This window comes from Anolis carolinensis, chromosome 1, assembly GCF_035594765.1.
Source record: "Anolis carolinensis isolate JA03-04 chromosome 1, rAnoCar3.1.pri, whole genome shotgun sequence".
In the NCBI taxonomy this organism is placed as follows: Eukaryota; Metazoa; Chordata; class Lepidosauria; order Squamata; family Dactyloidae; genus Anolis; species Anolis carolinensis.
Genome location: NC_085841.1, coordinates 349,411,424 through 349,435,394, shown reverse-complemented (window position 1 = coordinate 349,435,394; position 23,971 = coordinate 349,411,424). Strand labels below are relative to the sequence as shown.

General features: G+C 39.1%; 1 protein-coding gene across 2 annotated transcripts in view; it reads right to left on the bottom strand.

Moving 5' to 3' along the window:
• rcor1 (REST corepressor 1) overlaps nt 1-23,971 on the bottom strand; it is a 173,636-nt gene that overhangs the window by 24,408 nt on the left and 125,257 nt on the right. For both annotated transcript variants that reach the window (XM_003224059.4, XM_008115749.3), the window contains exon 7: nt 14,328-14,406. In XM_003224059.4, coding sequence (XP_003224107.2) covers nt 14,328-14,406 — 79 coding nt within the window. The remainder of the gene's footprint in view (nt 1-14,327; nt 14,407-23,971) is intronic.

Here is a 23,971-nt window from a genome sequence, read left to right as displayed (position 1 = left end):
ATCCCAATGCCCCCTTGAAACAAGCACCAACCAAATGCCTAAATATATTCTTCCAAAACATGTCTTTCAAAGCTAACAGTTTGTAAAGATGCTCTTTCTGGGGACTGGCACCAGCATTTCAGTTTAATTCTCTACCAGGAATAAAAAGAAGACCTCGCTCATGGAGAACGTGGGTGGTTGAGTGAGAAAGAATAGACGAGTAAAGTTTAAGTCTGATATGCAATTTCCTGTGTGTCAGCCAGAGGGGAAGAAGCAGAAACTAATTTAAGACAAAACATGAAGGGTCAGATGATTGCAGACTAATCCTTAAAGCTCATTCATTTTTATAACACAGCACCACCAAAAACAATGATAAAGATTTTTGCATTGCTGTGAAAATCATTCCAAAAACAAGGTCTTCTCAGGACAAAGTATTGCATAGAACAAGAACTGAACCATTTCAGAATGTGAACTGTACTATCTCAGAATATGAATCTGGGATATTGTTTCATGCTTCTCAAAAATGAACACCTGGATTTGCTGACAAGTTTCAGTGTGGATTTATTATTTCTCATTTTTTAAAGTGATATTTCTCTTCTAGCTTCTTATTGATAGCGCCAAGGACACAGAGCATAATGTGAAGGGATCATAAACATGCACACATATACTACATTGTGTTTTTTTTCCTTTTTGAAGGACACAATTTGTATCTCCTAAACTGAAGAAATTCACCGTAAATTCCCCCAAAACAAGCAATACACCAAAGATGACCATCTCCTCTTCCTTGCTAGGAAAAATGGTAGCTAATTTTATTTATTTATTTATTTATTACTTTATTTGTACACAAAGGAGGACACAATATCTCTCCCACTGACAGATATAGAAAGTTTATTAAAAAGAGCTAATGCAGTTAAATTTTATTTTTGTTACAAATACGAGGGTTGAATGAAAAGTAATGCCTCCACCTTCGTAACTCCTCAACAGGTGGCAGTACTGGTATGCAGCAGGTACTGACTTGTTCAGTAGACTCTCCTCTACAGTTCCATTTGGCGGGAAGCCTTAGCATTAAACGGTTGTGTTGTTAAAGTGCAAAGTATGGAACCCTGCACAGACGGTCGGTCAATGTGACTTAAGCAGTGTGCAGTCATTGAATTCTTGACAGCAGAAGGTGTCACCCCAAAGGAGATTCATCAGAGAATGCAAGCTGTTTATGGTGATTGTGTTGGTGTGAGTGCTGTGCGTTGTTGGGCGAGTAAGTTTAAAGATGTTGAGGTGGAAATATCTGACTTGTGTGACAAACAAAGAGTTGGATCTTCTGACAGCCAAGCAAAGCAATAATGTGACCCACATGTTCTTGTGAAATGCCGATTATGCTTGAAATTTCTTTGAGTGATACGACAATTGTCCTGAATCTATCTTTTGCTTGTGAAACTCGGTGTTTGACATCCAACTCTTTGTCACGCAAGTCAGATGTTCCCACCTCAACATCTTTAAATTTACTTGCCCAACGACGCACAGTATTCACACCAACACAATCACCATAAACAGCTTGCATTCTCTGATGAATCTCCTTTGGGATGACACCTTCTGCTGTCAAGAATTCAGTGACTGCATGCTGCTTAAGTTGCATTGACCAACCATCTGCACTTTAACAACACAACCGTTCAATGCTAAGGCTTCCTGCCAAATGGAACTGTAGAGGAAGGTCTACTGAACAACCAGTATCTGCCGCATACCAGTACTGCCATCTGTTGAGGAGTTACGAAGGTGGAAGCATTACTTTTCATTCAACTCTCGTAGATTCACAAGGCCCTTGAACAGGTCTGCCCCCCCACCACCACCACCACCACGATGTGCGACAGGAAGTTGCTGCTAACTGTATGAGAAATAAGGTTGAACACTGTGAAAACCATCCATGGCATGGCTATCAGGCTCCTCCCAGTAGACTTAAATCAAGAAAAAGTTTCATGAGAACCATCACTCCTCTAAATGTTCCTCCAACAACAGCAAGGACATCCCCATGGGCAACATAACCAGGCAATTCCAACTGGATGGCCCCCATGAGGGTCATCCTTCAGGGGCAAATCTTGGAAGTCCCTGAACAGATGTAGAAGCAGAGTTGGTAGATGAAAAGACAACCTGGCAAAATGGCACTACCTAGAAGAATCCTCTACCTTGTGCGACTGTGGAGCAAAACAAACAACTCCGCATACGTATGTTTGCCCACAATGTCCTATCTCATATACAGAGGAAGAACTGTTTGAAGCTACAGACAATGCAGACGCTGTTGCCTGTTTTTGGTCTAAAGCTAATTAGCAGCTTGTGACCTCTTTATTTTATCAGTTTTAAACTTATTTATTTTTCTTTTGACACAAAATAAATAAAAAGGAGAAGCAAAAAAAACCCAATAAAAGAAGTAATGATCAATCACTCCATAGTGACAAGCAGACATAGCTCTCATAGAAAGAACTGAGAAAATGAAACCAATGATCTGATTCTGTACTTATTCTTACAGAAAAGTCATTCTTTTCATTATTTTTAGGCAGGAATATGCGAACACCTCATTGATGATGTTTTATTAAGCTTTCTAAAGGAAAATATAGGTTTAATACCCCTTTTCGAAAATGCATGAGGTCAGAAATGTTTTGGGATGTGGGACTAGGTCAGGCATGGGCAAACTTCGACCCTCCAGGTGTTTTGGACTTAAACTCTCACAATTCCTAACAGCCTACCAGCTGTTAGGAATTGTGAGAGTTGAAGTCCAAAACACCTGGAGGGCTGAAGTTTGCCCGTGCCTGACTTAGATACAAAGAAAGCAGATTCTCTTAATACTAGTTCTTTTAAAATCTCTTAGCTTGGGAATTAATTTGTATCTTCTACTCAGGAAGAAAAATAAACAAAAAGGTGCTTATAGCCATCTGCATTTATTTTAAAAAAACAGCTGCCAAATGCAAAATTTATTCATTCTTTGACATATCCTCACATTTAATTAATAGCTTAATTCTGAAATTAAGTTGATGCTGAAAGTCCAGTTAAGTCAATCACATTAAAATAAATTTAATCAACTTGCCTTTTTCATTAGAAAATTTCTAACTTAATTGTCTTTAATCAGCTCTTATCATTGCAAATTGCCACCAGATTTGGAGCAGGTAAAAAGCAGGTGTGTTTTCTGAGCTATGAGACAGACATCAGATACTGTTTGGCTTTTCCATATGCCAACATAAATGAACCAAAAAAAAAACAAACCCCACCGCCCACAGCATACACATTCCTCATATCCAATAGCTGGCTAGTAAGCTCACGCCCCCAGTGGTACAGTGTGTTAAAGCACTGAGCTGCTGAACTTGCAGACCGTAGGGTCGCAGGTTCGAATCCAGGGAGTGGATGTTAGCTCCAGCTTCTGCCAACCTAGCAGATTGAAAACAAATGTGAGTATATCGATAGGTACCGCTCTGATGGGAAGGTAATGGTGCTCCATACAGTCATGCCGGCCACATGACCTTGGAGGTGTCTATGGACAATGCTGGCTCTTCGGCTTAGAAATGGAGATGAGCAGCAACCCCCAGAGTCGGAAATGACTGGACTTAACGTCAGGGGAAACCTTTACCTTTAATCTCAAGCCAACTACTGTGGAAACTTGGAAATCTTCCTGCAATGGAAAATGTATAGAAGAGACAACAAGGGCCATCCAGCCCAACCCCAATCTATCATATACAATCAAAGCTGTCTGGACAGATGGCCATCCAGCCTCTTCTTAAAAGCCTCCAGAGTAGAAGACTTCACCACACTCCCCTCAAACAACTCTTACTATCAGAAAGGTTTTCTTAATGTTTAGCTGGAATCTCTTTTCCAACAGTTTGAATTCATTGCTCTGTGTCCTAGTCTTTGGAACAGCATAACACAAGCTGGCTCCATCTTCAATGTGATAATCTTTCAGCTATTTAAACATGGCTATCATGCGTCAAATAAAGTATTCTCATACAATTTTTGAAAGGATGTCACATTGAGGAGGGGGTATTAGCATTTGGTAAACTACACTTCACAGAAAATATGTTTGTGGTCTTAGCAGATCACAAATTGAATATGAGTCAACAATGAAATGTGGCAGCTAAAAAGCCAATGTGATTCTAGGCTGCATCAATAGGAGTAGAGTGTCAAAATTGAACCAAGTCATAGTCCCACCTTATTCTGCTTTGGGTCAGACCTCACTTAGAATAGTGTCTAGTTCAATTCAAAAAGGATATCGACAAGTTGGTATATGTCCAGAGAAGGGTGACCCAAATGATCAAAAGTTTGGGGTTCAAGTCCTATGAGGAGTGGCTGAGGGAGCTGTGAAGGTTTAGCTTATAGAAGAGAAAGCTGAGAGAGACATGTTTAAATATTTGTAAGGATATCACATTGGGTGGGGGGGGGTGCAAGCTTGTTTTCTGCTGCTCTGGAGACTCAGAGACAGAGCAATGGGTTCAAGCTGCATTTCAACTAACGAGTGCAGACACATAGAATGTAATTTCCCAAAAGTCAAACTTTGCAGATTTGAACCCTGTTCTCCAAAGTCACAGTCCACTGTTCAAACCACTGCCCCACACTGGTTCGCATGGTACGTGCAACCTTTAAAAATTGTTCCCATCACCATATTAATTTTTAATACCATTTAACCAAATGATAAAGTGGTGAAGTCTGAGTTAATCAAATTTTTAATTAAAATAGAGGGAGAGGGAGAGAAAGAAAGAAACATGACCATGTCACTTGTAGAAAAAAGATGATAGGAAGGGGAAAATGGTACTGTATATCCCTATACAGATTAATCTCACAGGATAATTTTGGTTTGCATCATCTGAACAACTACAGATAGATAGAGATTAACTCTGCACTGGCCGCTCTGGTTGCCACCTTGAATCTTTATCTCTGTTTAATGGACACCTTATACATAGCCTGAAGGTAATTTAATATAATATTTGTAATACCTTTGTTCATGAAACAATGTCTGTATACCATGAAACATCAAAATGCAAGTATGTCACTAATGTCACTACCTCAGCCACCCATATGGACCATTCTGGATTTTGGTGCTTTCTGGATTTCGAAATTTCAGATAAGGAATGCTCAACCGTACTCCAAATTGAAAATGTCCTTATTGCTCAAGTAGAGATAGAGATATAGATTTAAAGAAGCAGTGGTCAAAGTAAAGCCCTGGGTCAGAAATTTAGCAATGAGGGAACAGCAAAAGGAGAGCATTTCCCCATAAATAAGAATTTTGCCCAACAAACGAAAATTTCCTTCAGCCTTCAATTTTTTAGCACTGCAGAAAACAAGGCACTGAAAACCATCCATACCTAGAAGTCTTCTACTTGCTTTCAAATACATAGCCATGTTAGTCTAGTATCAAAGTACTATATTTGAACTGTGTGAATGGCTATGGTTCCATCCAATGGAAATACAAGACCTGTCATTTCATAATCTAGTGCAGTGGTTCTCAACCTGTGGGTCCCCAGATGTTTTGGCCTTCAAATCCCAGAAATCCTAACAGCTGGTAAACTGATCTAGTGCCTCACCAAACTACAAAACCCATGATTCTACAGGATTCAGGCATGGTAGGTAAACTGATATAACAGTGCTATATTTGTGCAGTGAGAACTGAAATGGTTCAATCCAATGTAAATACAAGACTTGCCATTTCATGCTCTGCCACCTCACCAAACCAACAAGCCCATGATATAGCCATAGTACTTAAACTAGTAGAACAGTGCTGTAACTGTACAGTGCGAACTGCCAATGGAAATGCGAGACCTGTAGTTTCACAAGATATTTGGTGGGAATTCTCTTCTAGAATATGTTCTTGTGTCTCAACAAAGTACAAATCCCATGATTCCACAGAATGCAGCCATGTAATCAAAGTGGTATCAAAGTCCAAAGTCCTCTAATTGTGAAAGAGGCCCTGGACAAAATAGAGGAGATCTGAAATAGATGAGCACTGAGTGGGAGAAACATACTTGACTTATCACTCGCTTCCTCCTTGCAACTACTCCTATCACATCGAGAAACTCACTGTGGAGGGTTGGAGGTCCTTCCCTCCTGCTGTTTTGCAAATTTCAAGTCATACCTCCCTATACATGATGCTACAGGTACTTGGCAAGAACCTAGCTACTCAGATGCAAACCTGCTGCCAAACAACTGGTTTCCATTCTGTTTATTCGGTAGGAACGCACACAGGCAGGCAGACATACAAGTCTGCACACAAGCCAGTGTACCCGAGGCTGCCTGTCCCTTGTACACAGCTAATGACTGCATACGCCTTGGGGATTTTTTGAGAAGCCGAGCTGGGTAGAGGTAAATCAATGGCATAGATGAGTTCTATCAGTGTGTGAAAAACAAGGGGTTGTGCGATCCAACGCACGCTGCTTCGGCTGCAAAGGAGACCTGAACTCAAACATTGCAACCATCTGTTTCCTTTTGGAAAGCGCAGCAGATACAAATTAACTTTGACTTTCACCATGCACGGCTACATCCACAGTTCTTGGCGGCATGGCAATCAAAGGCTTTGGGGGACCAGGCAGAACCACAGCCGACATTTGTCATCGGCAAAGGCTGTCAAAGGGGTTTCAGGACTTCAGCTAATTGCCCACCTATCCTAAAAGATCCAGCCAGCCGAGGCACTTGCGTTGCCTAGGCGGTGCCAGAAAATTAGCCCAAATAAATATGATGATAATGGAGTGTAGTTTCTTTTATCATGAACTCACAGCGCTAGTCTGAAAAAACACATAATGTGCCCCCCCCCCCCCAGCTTTCTGCAAAAATGAGCTCTGGGTCAGAACTTTAAAATATTACTTGTTTGAGCCACAGGCTACAGTGGCCGGGGAATTCTGAGGCTGTAGGCCAAAAAATTAATAACTTTTGCACTCTCTGATCAGAAACACTTATCCAGCCAACTCAGTCTTGTCTATTCTAACCGGCAGAAGTTCTCTGGAGGTTTTAAGCAAGGATTGTAAACTGCAGAATAAATGTAGTTTGACACCACTTTGACTGCTATGGCATCCTGGGATTTGTAGTTTGGTGAAGCACCAGTACTCACTGACATGGAAGGATAACAATCTTGTAGAACTACAACCCATGATGCCATAGCATTGAGCTAGTGCAGTTTAAGTGGTGTAAAACTGCATTAATTCTATAATATTGATGCACCGCTGGATAATGGAGGAAGCCAGGGAGTTTCAGAAAAACATCTATTTCTGCTTTATTGACTATTCTAAAGCCTTCAACTGTGAGGATCATAATAAACTGTGCCATGTTCTTGGTGGTATGGGGATAGCAAGTCATCTTGTCTGTCTCCTGAAAAATCTGTATAAAGACCAAGTAGCCACAGTAAGAACAGATCACGGACCAACAGACTGGGAAAGGAGTACGGCAGGGCTGCATACTTTCACCCTCCCTATTCAACTTGTATGCAGAACACATCATGCAATGTGCGGGGCTTGATGATTCCAAGGCTGGAGTTAAAATTTCTGGAAGAAACATTAACAACCTTAGATATGCAGATGATACCACTCTGATGGCTGAAAGTGAGGAGGAGCAGAAGAGCCTTATCACCAAGGTGAAAGAAGAAACTGCAAAAGCTGAGTTGCAGTTAAACATCAAGAAAACCAAGATTATGGCAACCAGACTGATTGATAACTGGCAAACAGAGAGAGAAAACGTGGAGGCAGTGACAGACTTTATATTTCTAGGCACGAAGATCACTGCAGATGGCGACTGCAGCCAGGAAATCAGAAGACATCTACTTCTTGGGAGGAGAGCAATGGCCAACCTCGATAAAATAGTGAAAAGCAGAGGCATCGCACTGGCAACGAAGGTCCGCAAGGTCAAAGCAATGGCATTCCCCATAGTAACCTATGGATGCAAGAGCTGGACCATAAGGAAGGCTGAGCGAAGGAAGATAGATGCTTTTGAACTTTGGTGCTGGAGGAAAATTCTGAGAGTGCCTTGGACCGCAAGAAGATCCAACCAGTCCAACCTCCAGGAAATAATGCCCAGCTGCTCACTGAAAAGAAGGATATTAGAGACAAAGTTGAAGTATTTTGGCCACATCAGGAAAGCTTGGAAAAGATCATGATGCTTCGGAAAATGGAAGGAAAAAGGAAGAGAGGCCGACCAAGGGCGAGATGGATGGATGTGATCCTTGAAGTGACTGGCTTGACCTTGAAGGAACTGGGGGGCGGCGACAGCCAACAGGGAGCCCTGGCGTGGACTGGTCCATGTGGTCACAAATAGTCGGAAATGACTGTGTGATTGAACAACAAATTGATGCACCCAAATGATGTGGAATACTTGGGATTGCCAGTCCTGTTTAAAACAAATCTAGAATCCCTTAACACAGGAGGTCTTTAAAAAAAACAGTCTGGATTACAAAGACTAATCTTGTAAGAAAGAGAAGAGGAGGAGCTAACACAAGATTCTGTGATGAATAGGGGGACTGTTCGGGGTCAAAAAAGTTGTTGTCACCATAACACTGCAATACACACCTACTGTAGTTTTCAAAACAATAGCCATGCTATTGCATTGCGATAGTAGTTTTTATTTTAGCTTTCATGGACATAAACGTGTTCAGATGCAGCATGGAGTGATATCAAAGCCTCAGGTATAATGGATATTTATATCATTATGGGAGATGGATAGAACGTAACAGGGTGCAGAAAGATGTAAATCATGCCCCTTGCTGTGCAAGGCGATACATTTCTTAACAGATCTTTACAGTGATAAGTTAGTGTTAATGTGGGAAAGTAATTTATCTGCTCACCACAAGTCAGGTTCTCTGGGTTTAATACTATTAGTGGATTATTTTTGTTATACTTCCAATAGCAAGGATTCTTGGATGAATATATATGCAATGAGCCTTGAAGGCACAGTTTTTGTTCATACATCTGCTAATGCATTGGAATATATGAATATAATTCAGTTCACCTGTTTCTCTTTCTAGTCTTTCTAATTTCCTTGTTCAAGGTCTGCAACCTGTAAATCCCTTACTAGGAAGGTTGAAATGTTCCATGACTGATTTTTTGGGGGGGAGGGTTGGAATTTCTAATGTCAGATTTGTGTCCATTTATCCTTTTTTGTAGGGACTGTCCTGTTTGTCCGATACAGAAAACTGACATATGATGGTATATACCACACTGAAGGAAGAACAAGGTAATGTTGGGTTGCTGTGAGTTTTCCAGGCTGTATGGTCATGTTCCAGAAGCATTCTCTCCTATCATTTCACCCACATCTATGGCAGGCATCCTCAGATGCCTGGGGTTTATATATCTGTGAAATGTTTGGGGTGGGAGACAGAACTCTTTTCTGAATGAGACAAGTGTGAATGTTGCAAATGGCCGGCTTGATTAGTATTGAATAGCTTTGCAGGTTCAAAGCTTCACTTCTTCCTGCCTGGGGGAATCCTTTGTTGGGAGGTGTTAACTGGCCCTGATTGTTTCGTATCTGGAATTCCCATGTTTTTGAGTGTTGTTCTTTATTTACTGTCCTGAATTTAATTAATTTAAAGGCAATGTTCCTTGGATAATGTGGATGATGTTATTGGTCCCTATAATATTGCTCCCAAAGTAGATATGGGGACAGCAATGCCACCTAAATGCCCTAGACTAAGGATTTGGCAGCTAGAGAGTTTAACTGAATTTGATCTCGATTAAATCTGTTTTTAATTACCACTCAGTGTCACAGTACATTCCCAAAGTGGAAGCTTCTTCCAGAGGTACCTCGTTAGGTGTATCAGATAAATGTATCCACCTGCCACTGAAGAAATTAATTGTATGCAATTATGAAAGGAATATGTAAAACAAAAAAAAAGAACAAGCAACAGGGGAGTTGCTTCCAGAATCCAGCATCAATCAGGTGTCGTATCAAAAACAAAGGTCATCTTATCAATTTATTCAGTACAATGGTATTATAACTCTCTTCCAATAAATTTTTTAAAAACATACATGACTTTCCCAATTTTATCCAAAAACCAAAACTGTAAGGTAGTTTAAGCTGAGATGGGAATGACTAGTCAAGGTCAGGCAGAAGTTTCATGGCTATGAGATTTCACAATGCCCATTATAGTGCTATAACACTATGTAATAAAATTTGAAAAAAATTGTTCCTGGTTTGAAAATGTTATTTCCTGCTTAATTGTGAGGTACTTACTTTGAAAGTAGTGGTTATACCCCAGAAACTTCATTTTCATGGCTGTCACAAACTATGTTGAATTGGGGTTGTTGTGTGTTTTCCGGGCTGTATGGCCATGTTCCAGAAGTATTTTCTCCTTATGTTTCGCCCACATCTATGACAGACATCCTCAGAGGTTGTGAAACATCAGGAAAGAATACTTCTGGAACATGGCCATACAGCCCGGAAAACACACAACAACCATGTGATTCCGGCCATGAAAGCCTTTGACAACACATTTGTTGAATTGGTTGGGACTCGATGAGATATTGAAAAACTATAGCAAAATGTGCTGCAGGATGTTCTGCAGTTTTTGCAGTTTAATAAGGTTTTCCATGTTTTTATGATAGAACCAATTAGGAAATCACATTTAAAATCCAAGAAGAGAAATTGTGTGACATAGTAATTCTTCTTTGCAACTGCCATGGCTGCATTTTATGAAATTCTTAGACTAATAGTAGACGAAGGCACTAGAGGTCTCTGGCTGAAGAGTCTAAATACACTTTTCTGAATTGCAAACCCAAACTTTCATAGGACATTTCTATGCAGGGATGTGGGTACAGACCAGGCAAAATGAGAGCATTGTCACCTAAATACAATTTTTGCCTCTACAAATGAAAATTTCCTCTGGGCCTCAAATTTATTGCATGAAAACTGATCAAAATCTAAATTTGTTACTTGCTGTGTACACATGTACTTTTTTCTGTGTACCCTCCAAAATTTCTAAGATGAAAAGTGGCATCAGATGGTATAAAAGGCAAAGATTATCAATGAAGAAGACACAAACCAGGAGAAGCTGCAGCTGTTTATCTCAGTCTAATGAAAGGGAAAGCTATTGTATTGCTTTTTTATTATGTGTTTTATGTCCCGGCCCTGGGCGGAAAAGTGTGGTATAAATAAATATATCACGACCATGGTCATAATCTACAAAACTGCTTCTTAAACTGAGGGTCCCTACCAATGTTGGAATCATGAAAAATTTCGCAAGAGCAAAAGATTTCTGAAAGCCACCCATTTACTCAACTCTGTTTCAACAATGTGCAGTGTTTATAGTTGACGCTACAGAAGATGTTTCAGCTGTATTTCATTTAAAAAAACCAGCTTGTTTAGCAAGCCTTGTAAATGCTAATTTATTATAAGTAAATGTTTGATTTGTATACCTATTTTATATACCTTTATACCTGGGGTCACATAAAAATTTCTCAGAAGAAAGGGTTTGTTTAAGAAGCCCTCGCCTGCAATATGTCCAGTGTAGGAAGTTCAATATGTTGATAAGCAGTCTAAAAGCAGGACTGCATTGAGGGAGGGATCATTTATAATCTTAAACATTCTCTGGCAAAATGGCTCTGTGACTACAAGCCTTCGTATCCTTTGCAACCTACTGGATTGAAAACAGTTTGCCATCCATGAATGAAAAGACTCAGAGGGGCTTGGTTTTGCAGCCCTTAGCACAGTTGTCAAATGCCTGGCAGGCCACAATACATGCCTGAAGGGCAGCATTCAGCTCGCTCCATCTCTCCAGATCTGCAGCTGTGGCTCCAGGGAGGACTGAATGCATTCATACGAATCTCCGATCTGTCAGCATGAATCCTGAGTGTGCAAACAAAGCTGCACCAGACACAGAGGTGTCAGGCTCACTTACATAGGGAGCCCAGCTCGGTTTTCCTTTAACAGTGTCACCCAGAGCAGGTCTGTTCTGATTTATCACAAGCTGAAGAGCTGTCTGCAGGATCAGTAAACATAGCACCATATTTATAACACAGCTCACAATTTCCTTTGAACTGGCTATGAGCCAAATACAAATATTTTGATAATGTCACTCTTGTGTGTCCTCGGATCCATATGCAACACAATTTTTGTATATTATTATATTAAAATCTCTCTCTCTCCCTACCCAGTGACCCATCTATCCATCATTTCATGTTCTGCCTTTCTCCCAGAATACAGCGAAACCTATATACAGTTACCTGGGATGGTGGAAAAACCACAAAATTTTAAAAAGAACACTTTTCTAGGAATTTCTAGGCCCTCCAGCACAACTCTCTAGTCAACCTCTACTTGCAGTTCACCACAGAATCCCATTGGAGGACCCACAAATGTCTAGAGAAGTGCTCGTTCTAGGAATCTTTAGGTCCTCCAGCACAACTTCTGGTAGAAGCGAACCACAGAATTGTGCTGGGGAGATTCCTAGGAATAACATATTAATCAAATCCACAGATAATTAAATCTGCAAAAGTCAAGCCTACCAATGTGGAGGGCCAAGTGTAGTTAAAACACACACAAAATAATAGTATGAAATAGAAAGACCAGCTATAATCTTATTTTAAAACAGATCAAAAGTAATACAACATCATAAAAAACATTTTTTGTCAAAATCAATTTCCAAAAGCTCGCTAGAAACAAAAGGTCCTAACCTGCTGAAGAAAGGACACAAAGATCAAGCTATCCTACCTTCCCTTTAGAGCAAGTTTCAAAGAAGTTTTAAAGAGCTGGGTATGTTTAGCCTGCAGAAGAGAAGGCTGAGAGGAGACATGATAGCCATGTACAAATATGTGAGGGGAAGTCACAGGGAGGAGCGAGCGAGCGAGCTTGTTTGCTGCTGCTCTGGAGACTAGGACGTGGAACAATGGCTTTAAACTACAGGAAAGGATATTCCACCTGAACATCAGGAAGAACTTCCTCACAGTGAGGGCTGTTCGACAGTGGAACTCTCTCCCCCGGGCTGTGGTGGAGGCTCCTTCTTTGGAGGCTTTTAAGCAGAGGCTGGATGGCCATCTGTCGGGGGTGCTTTAAATGTGATTTCCTGCTTCTTCACAGGGGGTTGGACTGGATGGCCCATGAGGTCTCTTCCAACTCTACTATTCTATGATTCTATGATAAGTGTGGGAGCAGCCACAGAGAAGACCATCTCCTGTGTTCCCACCAGCCATGCCTCTGAACACAGTGGGAGAGAGTCCTCAGAGCCAAGCTTTCCAAAATTTTCATGTTGGTGACACACCTTTGAGCCATGCATCATTTCACAACACAGTGATTTATTTTACCAACAAACTGGAGGTAAAGCCAACCCCTTATAAGATACATGGACACACATTTAAATTGCAATAACAAAATGTATGTGGACACAATTTATCTCGGGAAAACCTCGCATTAATATTTTTTAAAATATGTGATTTATTGCTGACTTCACATAGACTCTGAGGTTTCTCATTACGTTAGTGCGACGCACCTATGCACTATAGCCGACATACTAACATGTCGCAACACAGTGTGGAAAGCTCTGTCTTAGAGCGAGTGGCGGAGTCTTTTTCTTTGGAGGTTTTTAAACAGTAATTGGATGGCCATCTGTCAAGGATGCATTGATCATATTTTCCTACATCGCAGAATAGGCTGGACTGGGTGGCCCTTGGGGTCTCTTCCAATTCTATGGTTCTATGAGTCTAAATGATGAGAAAATGGATGCTGCTCTCCCTCAAAATGTATTCCCTCCCTCCTTTTCCATAAATGCTAAAGATAAAGCAGAGACAATATTCTGCAAGGAAGAACTTCAGTGGGTCTCGGAGCCAATGTTTTACCTCTGGTAAGGACTGCATGGACTACTAATGATCACTTTTTTATTAAAAACTAAAAGCAACTGGAAGTCCACATCTACTTGCTAAATAATGCAAAGGGTCCCTGCCCAAATATATACACTGACCTTTTACACATTGCATATAAAAATGTATCTTATGTGGAATAAACAACCAAGGAAAAGCAACAAACAACTATTGGAAGCAGGCGTTCAGGTCTCAGCCCTGATGAAATGAAACTTTAAATTCCTAAAGGCTTCTAGGTTAGCCAATGCTATTAGCCTAAAACATCACAGAGCTTCGAAATGGGATCAAAATTGAATACATGGAGGTGGCATGGTTCAACAAACAGCATGGAATGATTGACTCTGAATGAACCTGAGAAGCATAAACAGTTTTGGTTATTCAAGGCATGTTTTTCAAATGTGCAAAAATATATTAAATATACAAATATGGTTATTGGTACTAACAAAACAACAGCTAGAGATATCGCAATTGAAACCTAGCATGAAACACATTGGGTTTTGTTTCATTTTGGTTTTATGTTTTATAAACTGATATGTGAAAGCACTATTAGAAAAATACCTCTTTTTTGCTCTCCTTGTTTTGTTCAACCTCAATGTCAATAGGGTTAGTTCCATTTGTTTCTTCCATTTCATCCTCACTAGAAAAATAAAAGAAGGAAAGGCCGCATCAGCATTTGCAAGTATTATATCGATATACTCTTAAATACACGCACGTACGCATACGCAGTGAGAGAAGAAAGATTTTTTAAAATAGTTTTCATTATTACAGACTGCATCACCAAGATCTAATGAGGAACTTCCAAAGAAAAAGTTCGAACTGCGCATGTTAGATTGATTTCTGATTGAAGATTCTGGAACATAAAAATGTGACCTACATTTCAGGAAACGTTTTAAGTTCCTTCTGTAACAAATCATTTCACAATAATGAGAAAGGTGGTACAAAGTGGATTCGACCTCTTAAAAATGTACTTCTAGACCACTACAATCTATACTTTGGAAGAATTATAGTTACTTCAACTTAAAAGAAAATATATACACTTACTCAAATGTACAACCAACTTTCTAATTCAAATTAGCATTTGAATTGTCCTGTATTTTTTTTTTAAAAAAATGCATGATTCAAGATGAGAGTTTGAATCCCAGCTCAGTCCTGGAAACCCTTTGAGTGACCTTGAGCAAATCATACTTTCTGAGTCTTAGAGGAAGGCAATGGCATGTCCTTCCGCTCTGAATAAATATTGCCAAGGAAACCCCATGATAGATTTTTCTTAGGTCACCAGAAGTCAGAGTCAACTAGATGGTACAAGCCTTTCGTTATTTCAAGTATGGTTTAACTGGCCATCTACTCAAGAATGCTCAATGTGAATAATAATAATAATTATTATTATTATTATTATTATTATTATTATTATTATTATTATTATTTTATTTTTGTACCCCACCACCATCTCCCCAGAGGGACTCGGGGCAGCTTACAGATATAAAACCAGCATACAGTAATATCAAATACAAAAACACACAAATAAATTTAAAAGGCATTAAAAATCACAATCATTGTAAAACACACTTATAATAAAATCAAGTGGTCTACTCTCAAAACAACAATATTAAAATAACTACAAGTTCAGTTTTAAAACTTCCAACTTGTGCTGTTACTCAGTTCATTTCACCAAGATGGAACAAGTTGAGCAACAATACAACAATATATACATGTCAATGGAGAGATAAATTCTTCTGACTCGAAAAGAGTTTACTTGGAAATAGGATAATACAGGACTATAGCTCAAATGACTTTCACATACGTTCCCTGATATATTTAAATGATTTTATTTTATTTTATTTTAATGGGTGGAGGGAGGAAGAAACCACAGGTGACATATTATCTCTGCCAAGCACAAGGCAAACATATGCTCCACAATCTGTACATGTGCGAAGCTTTAATTCCTGGCTGAGTAAAAATACCTTCTGTCAATAGAAAAATAATAAATAATAGACATCAAACTGGAATCATGTTGTGTTTGATGGAATAAGCAGCCATTAATAAAGGATGTCAGGATATTTTATTCCTTTGGATTGTTAACACAATTCAACCAAGTATCCAGACTGCTAATGAGAGTTTCATCACAAACTATTAATACAAAATGGGCAGTATTTATACATATTATCTACCTATTTTAGAATACGCCTTCACCACTCTCTCCAGTGTCAGTTATATAGGCAAATGATCCATATCAAAGTGGAAAAATCAGGGAATAGTGAACGACCATATAGTTACAACATGCAACCTTCATATTCAGGCATTATCTCTAAAAATCAGCAGGAGGAATAAGGTATCCAGTTAAACCATGATCATGTGCTGTTTATAAATTTTTCATGAACTCTGTTCTGGTGGGATTCTTCTTACTAGGGATAAAATCTGCCCTGGAATAGATGGTCTATGAGGCCCAGCTCTGAGAAAGTTTCAGCAAACTTAGCTTTGTACATTTTCTATTAATGGAGTCATGAGCAAAACTAGAACTGGAAGCAGCAGCAAAAGCAATGAAAATGCAGGGACAACTGGGAAATCAAGTTGGGAAAGAAAAGAAAGAAACTGAAGCTCTGAGGTTCAGTTGGAGAAAAACATATATGTAGATATGCATAAAGAAAAAAAAGAAGAAAATGAAAGCAGAACAGTTAGAAACAGAAAAAAATAAAAATAAATTCCATCTTTTCTTATGATAGTTATGTCTATATACATAAAATCTTACTTCATCAGTTAAAAATATATCATACACTCCTACTACTTTTAACATGTTAGATTCCCAGTTAACCAGACTTCTCAAATAACCAGAAACTATTTGGAATCTACCAATCCCCATGGGTGCCGGTTAACTGAAAGTCTACTTTAATGATTACAACCCATGGCATTCTCTTTGTTCTGCAAAAGTCAATCAGGGCTCCCAATCCCTCAAAAATTATGTTAGTGACTTTGATCTTCTTGAGATGATCTTAATGAGGTGCTCAGATGAGGTTTGACAAGTGCAAAGTATAGTGGAGCCATTACATTCCTTCACTTGGAAGCCATGGCTAGGTTAATGCAATCTAAAACATTACTTGCCTTATTTGATGCAGGGCCACACTGATGGGTCTGGTTCAATTTATCATCAACAATAATCCAATAATCCCTTCTAGATGTAGAACTGTAAAGCCAAGTATTCCTATACCTATACATTTTAATTTTTTGACCAAAATGTAGAATTTTTCATTTGTTTTTGCTGAATTTCATTCTATTAAATTCCACTTATTTTTCTAGTTTATCAACTAAACTTTGAATTCTGTTCCTATTTTCCAATGTGTTGGGTGCCTCTCCACATTCTTTATCACTCACAAACTTAATAAGGACTCTCCTCTTTTCAAAAGATATTATTAATGCAAAGTAATATTTATTTATAAAGAGCCTCAACTGATGCATGCTGCATAATTATAGTCTCCATTGAACTAGAAGAGCTGATTGTAATTGTGATCTCCAAAGATGCATTGTCAGATGTGAATTATCAGATATACAAAGTTCTGAGCAAAGCGGACCACAAGTTTAACTAGCCACCTAATTCAAGATTTCCATTTCCAACATGTGTATCTGTGTACACCTTTAAGTTCCCTGTTGATTTAAGGTGGCCCCATGAATTCCATAGGGTTTTATTCACCGAGGAATATACAGGGGAGATTTTTCTAGTTCCTTCCTCTGAAAAATAGCCTGAAATGTAGCCCCTGGTATTTGTTGTCAATCTCTTTCATTCTAATATTGGGCTGTAGTTTATATAATATAAAATAAACCGACTTCTTTAAAAGTAACACAGTTGGTTTACACACAAACTTTATGTTTCCAGCATACAGGCACTTTGCTTATCAGTCCAACTACAGATAGGATTGTATATAATATAATTGTTAAATCCCCATTTGTGACTCAGGTATTGTACCAGAATGCTACAGGAATGGCTTTTGCTATACAGGAAGCAGACAGTGGTAAGAATTTTATTCAGTTGACCTTTAAGATATTTATAGGTTTCTGATCTACTGAAAGTGGCATACTTTCTCAACATCCCAAGTCAATATTATATAAATCATTATTTTCCTTTTCTTTTTTTTCTTTTTTTTTTGTATTGCAAGTCCAAGGCAAAAACAACCTTAATTATTTGTGTAGCAACTGTTAAGAGGGCACTGGTTAAACCAACCTTCACTAATTTGCTATTTTGAAAACAAGCAATTATGCAGTGTGGATATCTGTACTAAATGTGTTCATTTTGGTATGAAAAAATATTCTGATGCAAAGAACAACATGTGACCCATATTTAAAGTGTCACGCTTGAGAACTGGGCAGAGTATCTGATTACCTGCACAAATTATACATATGTCTAGGGGAATCATCATATACCAACAGACAGAGAAATACGAGGGTTATCCAGAAAGTTCAGTACGTTTTGGAATTAAAAATAAACAAAGTATAGGAGAAAACATTTACCATATTCAGTTGAAAGCCAGACCCAAATACTAGTTCTCACCCTAGTCCCCACTGAATTCTAGGTAGTTATCATAGCGATAAAAGTGTTTGAAAAGCCCTCCCCCCCCCCCCCCCAAGATTCCCGCCTGGCTTGCGTCCTGAACCAGGCTGGTTTCCCTTCTTTCAGCTGTCAAATGGTGCGCTCAGCTTTCCGCACGAACTTCCTCAATCGCTCTTTTGTTTTGCAGATGCTTGCAAAGAAGGTGCTCTTCTAAGGTTTTGCAAGAAGCACACCTTTCCTGTCCCAAAAAACCTTCCTTGCAAGCAACTGCAAAACAAAAGAGTGATCGAGGAAGTTCGTGCGGAAAGCTGAGCGCACCATTTGACAGCTGAGAGAAGGGAAACCAGCCTGGTTCAGGACGCAAGCCAGGCGGGAATCATGGGGGGGGGGGGCTTTTCAAACACTTTTATCGCTATGATAACTACCTAGAATTCAGTGGGGACTAGGGTGAGAACTAGTATTTGGGTCTGGCTTTCAACTGAATATGGTAAATGTTTTCTCCTATACTTTGTTTATTTTTAATTCCAAAACGTACTGAACGTCTGGATAAGCCTCGTATGTATCAAATCACACCAGTCTAAATGATTAAATGATGTCATTAAAATATCTTTATATTAATTACATGCATATCCTACTATTCCTTCCAGGTGGCATTCAACCCCTCAAATCCAAATAGTGAGCTTTGGGAGAGGAACTAAAACATGAACCCAGGTGCTTTAAGCCAATTACCATACAATGGCACTCAAATTCATGAAGAGACATGGAATTGCATGCCCTCGCTATCTCCTTGGGTTGCAATTAATTTAGGTAAACATTGAGGAAATGAGCTTAATTATAAGTAAGTAATTATTTGCACTTCCTTCCTTCAAATTCTGTGCAGTGTTATCTGTACTGCAAAATTATAAAGGTTTGATACCTGTTTAATTCAGAGAGAAAGATCCTTTGCAATGCTAGCACCCTATTTGCAAGAAAATATGGCAGGGCATCTATTCCCTAATATACTTATCTGGAGGAAGGAGAGAGTGTAGGTGTATCCAAATATCTCTTTATTTATTTTATGTATATGATCAATTTCTATCCTTTTAATTCCCAGAGGAGTTTCCAGGGAGTATTAATAGCATGATAATAAAAATTTCAAACCTACCAGTAGAAAATTGAAACAGCGTAGAGTAAATTCAGGAAGAACAGAAATGCATTTAAAAGGCTACAGAACATAAGAACATATTCATTGTTCCCTAAATCCCAGCATTGGCATCAAACAAAGTAGTCGTACTTTCAGATCAATTTTCTCTCACTATTAGCTAGTTCTAGTTCCAGTATTAAAAGAGTCTAGCTAGAAAACACAAGTGAAAGTCCCTTTGGTCTTCTGTGTGTCTGTTGACCTCTGTTTGACTGTTATAGTTTTAATAAATAATAATAATACTTTATTTATATCCCACCCTATCTCCCCGTGGGGACCCAAACATTCAATGCAGCAAATATTCAATGCCGTACAATACTGAACAAAGAATAAACTAACCAAAACCACCCAAATCCCAACATCCACATCAAAATAATAATAAAGACAGCACCAAACATTAGACAATGACATAACTAAGTTAAACATTAATAACAGACTGGAGGATAGTAACAATTAACACACAAGGATAATTAAATCAACCTTCCCAACTTGGTACACTCCAAATGCATTGGATTAAATCTGCCATTATCCCTAAACAGAACATCCACTGACTTTATGACTGGGAATGATGAGGACTTTAGTTCAGGACTTCTAAACGCCGAAGAAAACTGTTTTAAGATATCTGTGCTGATGAAAGCAAGCACTGATCCAATTGTAATGAAGAAATAGCTGAAGAAATATCTGAGAATAAGAATAGTGGTTGTGTGTATGATGCAAGTCCTTCCAAATTGAAAGATGCAACTCTAAAGACAGACGTGTTTTCAGACAAAATGGCTTCATTACTGATTTCTTTTTATAAAAGGAAATACCCTAGTTGATTAGCAATCAAACCAGAAAGATCTCGGCTTGTTTTGTTTTTGCTTCACAATGTTATCTCAGAGATTTGTTGCAAACATTCATAATCTGCCCTTCCAAAGTTTATTCAAGGTGGCTCGCAACTGCCAAACCGAGCACATGCTAAACCCACAGTTGAATGTAGTTTATGAATGCAAAACATACGTGTGCCAGCTTGGCCCCTTCACCAAACTGTACAACTGGAATCATCATCTCCATAGCAACAGGCTCTCCGACTATTTTGAATCAATATTCCTGCTCTGCAAAAGCACTGAATTAATGAAAATCTAGACTCAGGCACATCTTCATAGAGCTTTCCTAGGAACCAAAACCTATACAGTAATCTCATGTGAATCAGATTGAGATTTTGTCACCAATCTGCTGCCATTGAACATGAAGGATGAAGAGGAAGGAGAACCAAGAAGGACAGGAAAGGGTTGTTACAACCAATTTCTACTTGGAACCATTTCCATTCTGAATCTTTGGGCAACACATACACAGAGTTAACACGGAATCAAGCAGTTGATATTTATTATAAACACTCCGTCATCCAATGTAAACTGTTACTTATTGCCTGCAGCAACAACTACAAAAATTGAAATGTGATATTTGCTTGCAAACATAAAAGGTGTGAAAGATACAGACTACTTTCAGGCAAGAATATCTAAGCCTCAAAAACTGATGCATATGAGATTTTTTTTAATTTTGCCTGTGCAAATAAAACACAAGACTTTTCAATATGCAGAGAGACTTTGTCTGGATGAAGGTAAAGGTAAAGGTAAAGGTAAATGTTTTCTCCTGACAATAAGTCCAGTCGTGACTGACTCTGGGGGTTGGTGCTCATCTCCATTTCTAAGCCGAAGAGCCGGCGTTGCCCGTAGACACCTCCAAGGTCATGTGGCCAGCATGACTGCATGGAGCGCCGTTACCTTCCTGCCGGAGCGGTAACTATTGATCTACTCACATTTGCATGTTTTCGAACTGCTAGGTTGGCAGGAGCTGGAGCTAACAGCGGGTGCTCATTCCGCTCCCGGGATTTGAACCTGGGACCTTTTGGTCCGCAAGTTCAGCAGCTCAGCGCTTTAATGCACTTCACCACCGGGGCTCTGGATGATCATATCTTAATAAACAACCAGAAAAATCTTGAACATCTGGATTTTCCTTTTTTCCCCCCCTCTTCATACACACATGAATGAAATGCAGAAACTTCCAATTAATTATAACTGCCCATTTCATCCATCTCAGGAAACTACGGTTAAAGGGTTTGAAGTTGTTGTTCTTCCAAGATAACAGCTGCTTTCAAAGCTTGTAATCATGGTTTCCTGGTCCAGGTGAAAAAGGAAGCTATGCCTAGTTGAAGACGCCTACATTTCATTTAGGCCCACTGCAAAGAAAGTTAAGAAAGAGATGTAAAGGAAAGTAAGAAGTAGATATGGTCATGGGTAAAAGGCAATTCCTATTTCAGCTTATGAAGAAATATATTATTATTAGAACACACTAACAGACTTTTTATATTCAAAGATGCTTTTTATAAAGCTATTGTTCTTCCAACTCTATGAATGTTTGCCTGCAAAACATGGACCATCTACGAATGTCACTCTCAACTTCTGGAAAGATTCCATTAGCTTTGCCTTTGAAAAATCCTACAAATCTTTTGGGAAGACAGGCGGACAAATGTCAGCATTGCGGAATTAGCAAAATCCACCAGTGTTGCAGCCATGATTCTCCACCATCAACTTCGCTGGACTGGCCACACTGTCCAAATGCCTGAGTGATCACCGTCTTCCAAAGCAATGACTTTATTCTCAATTCTATTCTCAAGAATAGAAACGAGAATGTTGCTGAACAACAAAAGGGATATAAAGATGGGCTTGAAGCTACCTTTAAAAATGTGGCATAAACACTGAGAAATGTTAGACCTGACACTCAAGAACTATAATTGGAGGTAAGCTGTTACCGACGATGCTATGGACTTTTGAGGAGGTACAAATATAGGGTGAAAGGGGAAAATATGCTGAGAGGAAGATAAGGATTTGTCAAGCAAACCCTTGTCGGGACCGCCTTCTACCTGGAAATCATGTCCTCATTATGAAAGACCATTTGGATCCAGAATCGGTCTTCATAGCCACTTAAAGGCCCACAGCCAAGACTCTACCCTTGGAAGACAATCATTTTCAACCACAAGTAATCACAGATGATAAAAATAATAGAATAGCTTTATTGTCATTGTACATTGTATAATAAAATTAAGTGCTTTCCCCAGCACACAACACAACACACCCATCTTTCCACACTCCCATCCCACCAAAAAGCCTCCAATGCCACACATCTAGGCAAAGCCGTGGTGTTCAATATAGTTACAACTCTAGGATAAAAGCTGTCTCTCGGTCTGTTTGTCCTTACCTTTGTCACCCTGTACCATCTGCCAGATGGTAATCATTCAAAAAAAGAATATGCTGGGTGAAATGAATCCCCAATTATGCTCTGAGCTAGCTAGCTAGCTAGCTAGCTAGATAAATAGACAGACAGACAGACAGATTCCCTTATTTCAATGCTTCCTAGTCTTTGCTCTTCCAGGTATTCTTGACTTCAACTCCCAAAAGCCCCAGCCAGCTTGACTTTTAGACATGCTGGAAGTTGAAGTCTAAAACATATGGAGGAACAAAGACTGGAAATCAATGCTTTAGTTTTATAAGTATCAATAAACAGTAATATTCCACTTTAATGCAGAACATTCCCTCCACCTCCACCCCTGGGACATAATGCATGACAGAATAGAGAAGGTGAAAGAAAAACCTAAACCAAAGATCCTATTTACCAGAAAATCCAATTTCACAATATGGAATTGAGAAAGGAAAGCTGAATTTTCCTATAAGCATGTAGGGCTAAGCCTGTCAGCAGACTAATGAATAATTCTGCCAATCAATCCATATTATCAACCCAATAGACATATTTGCTATCTACTGGGATTTTGAATCCAGATAATTTAAAAGGCAAACATTTTGGAAGATTTAGAACCAAAATAAAAAATTTAAAAGTCTACTTTTTATTTCAAGGAATGGACCATATACCAATGGTACATGGCAGCTAATCACCTACATCAGCAATGAAATATGCTGATTTGGAGTGCGGTGGAGTTTCTATCTCTAGAGGTTTTTAAGCTGAGTATGGATGGCCATCTATTGGAGGTGCTTTGATTTTATGTTCCTATCTGGCAGGGGATTGGACTGGATGGTCCTTGTGTTTTCTTCCAAATCTATGATTGTTTGACTATCTGAAGAGCCAGTCCTAATACATAAACTATGAGTTTGCAGAGAAGCTTCCAAGTCATGAGCCTAATTTACTCACAGAGGTTCCCCATCATCTGTAGCGCTTCCCAACTATATCTTCTCTCAATGGTGAGAGTCAAGGAGTTATTTAAAGCCTGAAAACTTTCTTAGCAGATTCCTAATAGGCTACAAACGCTGGTGTGCGTCCATAAACAATATGTGTACATAATCCTAAGATCCTTGATGGTGGTTTCTGGATGCTGGGTGGGGGGAAGCATGTCCTGGGATAGCTTCCCAAAAACATGTCCAGAACTTGGAAAACTGCACAACAAACACTTTTCCATGGTTTTAGTCCTTACCTGAGGCTGCTATAAGCCCAAAC